General features: G+C 44.5%; 1 protein-coding gene across 1 annotated transcript in view; it reads right to left on the minus strand.

Annotated features, from left to right (window-relative positions):
• Positions 1–7,832, minus strand: part of med23 (mediator complex subunit 23) — a 31,314-nt gene extending 23,482 nt beyond the window's left edge. The window contains exons 1-10 of the mRNA XM_064340096.1: positions 7,621–7,832; positions 7,279–7,310; positions 6,724–6,811; positions 5,736–5,860; positions 5,278–5,389; positions 4,550–4,648; positions 4,350–4,451; positions 3,807–3,876; positions 3,586–3,698; positions 3,107–3,202 (exon numbers count right to left, since the gene is read on the minus strand). Coding sequence (XP_064196166.1) covers positions 3,107–3,202; positions 3,586–3,698; positions 3,807–3,876; positions 4,350–4,451; positions 4,550–4,648; positions 5,278–5,389; positions 5,736–5,860; positions 6,724–6,811; positions 7,279–7,310; positions 7,621–7,671 — 888 coding nt within the window. The 5' untranslated portion in view covers positions 7,672–7,832. The remainder of the gene's footprint in view (positions 1–3,106; positions 3,203–3,585; positions 3,699–3,806; positions 3,877–4,349; positions 4,452–4,549; positions 4,649–5,277; positions 5,390–5,735; positions 5,861–6,723; positions 6,812–7,278; positions 7,311–7,620) is intronic.
• Between the last annotated feature and the right edge of the window lie 55 nt (positions 7,833–7,887).

Raw genomic sequence — 7,887 nt, forward strand, 5'->3', positions numbered from 1 at the left:
AAAATATTTCTCTTGGCACACTGCACGCTATGGTTTGACTGAATGTGAGGCTTGGATCCTAAACCGGTTGGTCTGGATGGGCGGGGTTTGTGAAATACCAGCAGAGGACTACCACTACCGGTTTGTCAAAAACGTTCTCTCACCATGCGTTTGGTCACATCCAGTTATTCCAAGAGTGACACGCAAAGTATGGCGAATCACAAAGGGAAATATTTCAATAATTACATTTCTGGACTCAAACAGACTCCTTGGAGCAGTAGTACTGTAAATGAATTACAATTTGGACAAATCACTGTGACTTGACTTTAAATCACTGAATGTCGACTATATAATTGACGGGACGACGTTCAGCAAAATCCAATAACGAACCTCGATGGCAAAAGACACACATTTCTTTTCTGAACATGCTCCTACACAAATGTAAAAGTTTGAAATGAAATAAAGTCATGAATTACTGCAATTACGACAACTTCCAGGCACTACAAAAAAAAACAACAACAAAAAAACTACACACTGATGCATGTATCTGGTTGCCAGCACCAAGATGAATCTGTTTCTCAGCGCAAAACTCAACAAACTCCACCACAGCTCAACAGACACCACTACACTCTACAACAGTCAGACATGCAGCAGATCAGGGCTTGAAATTAGCATTTCATTCTCAGGTAGGCTTTTAACATTTCAGAAAAATGTGAATGTTTCCCCGCTCTTTTTCAATTTGGCTTTTTGCTGAACACTGAAGGTATAACTCTATGAAGAAAAAAAAATGAGCATAACCACTTTGGCACTTTCTGTCTGAGGTTAATGAAGTATTGTGCGTTTTAAAGTTCGATTCAAACTGGAAGCATCGTAACGTTATGCCGCAAAGTTCACAATACGTATCCCAAGACTAAGGAACAACGCTATGTGTGCACTTGCTATGACTGCCATTCTTTATGGAATAGGGAGAGGCAATGACGTATCCCGTACGCACTGACGTAATTCCCCGATTATTCACTGATTCTATTAACAAGTTTTAACAAAGCACTGCTAGTTATTCTTATGAGCATACGACACGTTCCAAGCATTTTTCACAGACCAATACATTCAACCAAACCCTGAAACACACCCCTTAATGAAGCAGATGTCAAGTCGAAGGTATTGTCTGTAACTGTATTTGGTCTTTGGAAAGCATCCCATAATTACAACAGGAGCACAATGTATTTCACGTTGTGTGATGCTTTTTCACGTTGGCAAACTTCTACTTGGAAAATATTAAAGGTGCATTATGCAATTTTTTTTCCATCAAAGATAAACGATCATGATAACTGCAGAGAGAATAAGATTTGTGGGAAAAATTCAGCACCTCAAATCTTGCTTACGCCCTCCAAATGAATTTTAAATGGCTTGGGCGGGATAATTGTTCATAAACAAAATAACATCAGTGACAGAGCAATTTATAGGCGTGCTCAAAGGTTCTCACACGTCACTGAAGATAATGTTTGGCAGTATGATCAGTCTTATGATTATAAGTCTGTACTACTGAAATAAATTTGTTATTTAGATATTAGATAATATTTGCTGCATTTACAGCTTTAACCAGACTTTGGTCATGCTACACTAGAAAACTGAGATTTCTTTATGATATTTTTCCAGTGTTCATAATATCGTGCTAGCCAAATCATGCAATTTTCATCTCACGTAGTGGGTACCAGCAGGCTAATCGGTCAAGTGGAAAACATAACACTGACTGATAAGAAGTGTTTTCCCCCTTGAATGTCAGCTGAATTCATATCACTTGCATACTGCACCTTTAACAACCGTCACAAGCGCTTTCTATTAAAGGACAAGAAAAACAGTCCCAGCCACCATGAACAGACGCTTCAAATCTCCCGTGTGAAACTATCGTTTTCCTGTGGTCGACCTGTTCTACAGAAACGTGCTGTGCTGATCTAATACACCAGACAGAATAGGGACAGCGTGGCTGGCGACGCCTAGCGTAGTAACGTTAAGGTGCGGACAGAGACAAATTAAGAGGGGGGAAAAAAAGCCAAAGGACAACTGGGGGGGGGGAAAAGAGATGCGATAAAAGTGAAAAAACTGAACAATACACTGCTGCCCAATTTACTGATTTACAATTCACTTTTTGCTCAGACTATGCGCAATTGAAAACTTGGGGCAAGGCAAGAAAAAGATCCAATAGATAAGACCCAACCACTGTCAATGAACTTAATCGTTGCGCAAATGAGCCACTGTGGTCCTCTGCGGCCACAGCATTGGCCAAGAGTCTTTGGAGGGCCTCGATTGAGATTTCGGATGAACTTGCACGGTGCCGCTTAGCCGGGGGGGGGGGGGGGTCAGACGCCGGGTTCGAGATGGCCCCCCTGGGCCGTTACCGCCCCTCTCGCTCGCCTGCGGATAATTTCAAGCCCCTGGGGTTTCGGTTAACGGTCTAGATGGAATCAGCGTGGCTACGAAGCGTCCAGTATCTGGTTAGTCACAATACAACAGGAAGATTGTGAACATACCTGAGCAATGTTCAAGGTCTAGAGCATTGGAGGATGGGCAGGGGAAGACAGGACAGAACAAAAATAAAGGAAGAAAAAAAGAAAAGACAAAACAGTGACTAGGAGGCCGGCTCCAGGTTCCCCCCGTCAGTCAGTAAAGCCGAGCTCCTCGGACACGTGACCAAAGTGACAGGCGGTGCCCGTGTGCTCCCTGACAGCCCGGGCCGTCTGGTCCCCGTCGCCGATGCTAACGATTTCTCGCGCGCAGGGTTTTTAGCGGCCAGGCAGAGCCGGCTCTCTCTGTGCGACGGACGGCGCGCCAGTGTCAGGGAGCATACTGGAGGCTGGCCTTGTGGAGACAAAGCAATGCAAACCACTTGTTGTTCTCTCGGTTAGCGCCGGGGCTACTGGAGAGGATGACTGAAAGCAAAGGGCTGCTCTTTGAGCCAGCTTCCCTTTACCGTACCTTTGCGTCCGTCTCCCGTTCAACAGCCAGAGAGAGAGCAGAGAGGAGGGGGGCGCAGATGGGTCTGGGGGAGGTGGGGAGGGAGAGAGGGAGAGAGAGAGAGAGAGAGAGAGAGGGAGAGAAAGAGAGAAAGAAAGAGGGAGGAGTTCAGTACCTGCTTGTTGAGCCCTAGCATGTTGCAGACCATGTCTCGCGAGTAGGGCTGCTCCAGCACGTATCTCAGCAGCCCCGTCTGCGGTTCGAACAGGTCCTGCCAGGGAGACACGACCACACACTCTTAGCACACGGGCCAAAGCAGCAAGGGCCTTCTACAGACATCTGCCACAACGTATCTCCAAGTACTTTCATTTTTGCTTCAGGATCATCTCTCTCAGCTTAGGGCAGACTGGCAGTTTGCCTATGTGTAAGCGAGTTGGGAAAAAGGCCCTGCATTATATTTGTTCACAGTACACCAGAGGAACCTACACCTCTCTTGTGTCGTTCATTTTATTTTCGATACACAGCCGATGACCTGCGGAAGCAATCTGGGTTATGTAACAACCCTTAGTCGAAGCTCCAGGCCTGGTTCCCGTTAGAAACCCGGTTTACTCTGTACTACAGAACCAAAGCCCATCCGTGAAGGAGAGGCGGTACCTTGTCGTAGGGCAGCAGCCCTCGGAGGGGGAACCGCAGGGTGGTGGGGTCCAGTTTCCAGGAGTTACAAATGGCTCCAGAGTTGTTGACCACTGGCAGCAGACTGCACCTTCCTGATGGTCAAAAACACGCACAGACACCCGTGAGAAACCCCGCCCACCCACGCCATGGAAACAAGCCGCTGCATTTCAGAGAGGACGAAATGGAGGCAGCGGCCTTACCGCAAATCGAGTTTATTCTCGCCGTGGGTCTGAAGCTGTCCACAAAATCCGATATCAGACTGCCCAGCAGCTAAAATGGAAAGAAAAATTGTGATCGATGATGAAAGTATTTTGTAATTAAAAAAGCAACGGTTTGGAAAACACATGGTGTTTAACGCAGTTATTCAACAGCATGAGAAACAGCAGCTGACACCTCTCAAAATCCACATTTTGAATTCAAGTGAGAGTTTTGTAATGACATCTGAAGGGCTTTGAAATGGTGTTCCAAAACAGGGATGCACACCAAGCAATGACAGCTGAGCAACCATTTTTGTTGGCTCTTTTCCCAGTATGTACTAAAAGAGAAATTTTGCTCTCCGGAAAGTGTCCTCTAATTTTCAAAACCAATTTTGACCTTGAAAAGCACAAAGTGTCCTTACCTATCCATTTACTTTTGGGACTCTTGATTCCAAGCGCTTGGATACAGGAAGACATTCAAACTGTAATGACCTTTTGAACTCCAGGCGAACCTCGCTGTTCGAGGAGACTGAGGCTCAGACTCACCCAGTGTGCCAGCTTCCCCTCCGGGTACAGCTTCCTGATCTCCGTTATGGCGAAATAGGCGGGCAGCAGACAGGCGTTCCGGTCCAGTATGTACTCCACCACCTGGAGAGGGAAAAAAAAAAACAGACAGGCGTTCACCACGGACGCCGAACGCGACACCGCGGGCTCACCGAAGGAGGTGGGACGGGGGTCGGCGGTACCTCTCGGGCCGCCAGAAGCTGCTGGACCACCGCCGAGCTCACGGTGTTGGGGATGTTCTGTATCTTCTCCAGGACGGCCTTCAGAAGATCCCTGACGCCCTGAAGGAAGGCGCACTGCGTTAGCTTCCCGTCGTTTCCCAAACAGGGTCGATAGCGGAATAATCCAAAATATATACAGCGGCGTATTTCTAGAAGATAGTCAATTTATCGTCCCGCAAAAGACCCAACAGGGCTAGTGCCCACAACAAAGCACAGTTCATTAGTTAAAGGTACCCTTAACATGTATACTGCCACGTATTTTTTACACATTAATTAGCCTTTTGAAATAGTGTTCAATGCAATTTAGATGGATAAAATAATGACAAGCCTGGCTGGTCTGAATGGCCTGCGCTTCTCTTTTTGCTAAAAATTTAAATCAATGACCCTCTGATTAGAGGTCTTTCAAAACCAGGCCCCCCCGCAACTGCAACATTAAAGGTGAAGCTGCATTTTCAACATCAGTCTCAACTGACCATCCAAACGAAACCACACAGACATGTTCCAGCCTAGTTTCATCTCTAACGCTCAGATGGCAGCACCACAGTGTATATTAATCAGCTGCATCTTTACAGGGATTTTAATAATATTTCTGCAGCCTCTAATCTCCATTCCCAGGACCCAGACTGCCTGTCTCTTGCACTTATGTCCCGGCTGGCCTATTTTCGGACTGGACGAACGGCCTGTGACACCTTGTAGTCCACCCCGCCGATGATTTTGCGGATGAGCTGGAAGGTGAGGGCCCACAGCTGCGTCCTCTCCCACTCCACGCTGTCCGAACTGATCAGGGCCTCGCACACCATCCTGAAAGAGCGGGGCGGGGCGCGTCAACCTTCTGCTTTTCACCAATCACGAGTTCGCTCAGCACGCGACCTACCTTCTGTACCGCCCCTGCGCTGCAGATAACGAGGCTGGGGTCGAGAAACACATGCAGAATACTGCATTTCCGATCACAGCTGAACTCAATCAGGGAATTAGAATATTCAGAATATTCATTCAGAAGCAATGACTAATCAAGATTTTGCATGTGTTCTGCAAATTACAATTGCCTGAGACTTTGAGACTGGTTTTAAATGAGTACAAATATGGTTTTTTCCCCCCATTTAAGATCTTAGGCTTCACTGTTAGCTTGAAATTCTGTTTTTCCTACCTGGGAGGCAGCAGGTTGGTCTCTACAGCCATTGCTAGACAGTCGTACAGGAAGGATATTCTTTTGGGACTGTGCTGTCCATGGATGAATCTGGCAATCCACTGCACACACTGATCATGGGAATCCTAAAAAACAACCACCAAACTCTTCAACTTCCCAAATAGGGAAGACTACCCATTTACCATTCACATTTGCAAATTATATTCAAGGCTATGTGCATTGTACATAAGTGTTGTATAATTAATAGAACATAAAAGAAAAATAAAATGAAATAAAATAGGAGCATATGCTGTGTAGTTGACACAAAAAATTGGTGACATTTTGATAATTTTGTGCTAGACTTTAAGAGATTTAAAAGAAAGAGATTTAAACTGACAGTAACATACACCTACGGAACATCCGGAGCCATATTAAGCTTAAATTAAGCTGACACCATTAAAACATTTTCCACTAGTTGTTTCAAGAAGGTGTACAGCTTTCTATACTTAACGCAGTACTTTAACATCTGGCTTAATACGGCTGCATTTCAATTCAAGTCAATTCAATTTTATCTGTATAGTGCTTTTCACAGTGGACCAATGTCTCCAAGCAATTTACACATTCCAGGCCCCAAGCCTGGCAGTGACAAGGGAAACGTCCTCACGGAAACAGGAAGAAACCTGGGGGGAATCCCTACTCTGGGAAATGGCCATCCAGTCCTGGCAAACATTTGGCAGTCTAATTAAAGTGCTGACAGAGTACGGAGAGATTTGGGTTAAAGTAACAAACAGTACACAGTTTGCAGGGAGGGCTGCAGGCATAGAAGTCAGTAGAAAAGCAGTGGTTAATGTAGCCCATTTGGCCAAGGTCAGCTGCACAGCATAATATCGGAAACTAAAGGTAAAATCTTTCCCTCAATTACTGTCCGGTCAGGATAACAAACCGAACCTGCACAAATAATTTCAAAACCAGACATTCCAGGTGAAAACCGGGCATCCAGGAACCCTACCTGTGGTAGAGTGCTCCAGTACTGACGAAATGCACCAAGACAACTGACAAGTTTGGTTCGTTCATCCTCTGGTGTGTCCATACACATGCTGTGTTGACAGAAAATAAAATACAAATATTAAAAAGATATATTTTCTTTCTTTTCAGAAAAAGTTCAAGCAGTAACACTTCAGATGACAGCACGAACTACATTCCTTTTTTTTAAAAAATTATTAACATGCTGCTACAACATCAGACCCAGCTCAGGAGGTGCAACCTCTAGTGGTCTCAAACATGTGAAGTTCAAAAACCGGAGCAAATTACATTGTAGGCAATATGGGAAATGATCTGAATGTGTGCAATTGACTATGGCCAAACCGGAAATCCGCCAACCAATTGCAAACTAAGTATAGCCCTCCTGAGCGCTGGAGTCATCACAAAAGCATGGTTTGTTCTATCAAGGCCCACTCTGATATATTACCCTTACAATGCTTACTGGTACATTCAGATTTCAACACATTTTAAAAACAGCATAGCAATGTGCGTATGTGTATTTATTTATTTTAAAACAGCTTACCCAGCAAAGGCTTCTTCGATAACCTCCGTTTTCTAGGGAAACATGTGTCAATAACAACAACACACAATAAAAACAAACCGAAGAAGTACAAACCAGCAATGATAACATCATCATCACAGCTAACCATCAATATGAACGATGCACATTGCAAAACCAAAATTAACAATGAATATTAATTCACTAGCTAATAATAAAGATATATAAAGTTAAGCTAACTAGTGACTAGTAACTTGGCTGAATAGAAAGTTGGGCACTCAAAAAAAATATCAAGCTCGTCAACCACATTGGACTGTATTGGCAAGTAGCTACAATAGCTAGCCGTAATTCAAGGGAAAAACGAACCACAACATCTTCGAATATGCTCTGAAGCTGCGTTTCCATTGGAATCGCCATCTTCAAAACAAAATTTCCCGATTATATTTTAAAGATTCGTCTTCAAAATTTCAAGAAATATTCTCGGGAGTCATGTTACAACAAAATAACGTTAGCCTAAATTAAACAATAGCATCCAGTCTGTGCCGGAAGCCCGTACCACCTTGAAAATATTCCGAAGGGGAACTAACGAATGCTTTAACGTCTATTGTGGTTCCACGTCTTTATCGACAATAA

Source organism: Anguilla rostrata, chromosome 6 (assembly GCF_018555375.3).
Source record: "Anguilla rostrata isolate EN2019 chromosome 6, ASM1855537v3, whole genome shotgun sequence".
Lineage (NCBI taxonomy): Eukaryota > Metazoa > Chordata > Actinopteri > Anguilliformes > Anguillidae > Anguilla > Anguilla rostrata.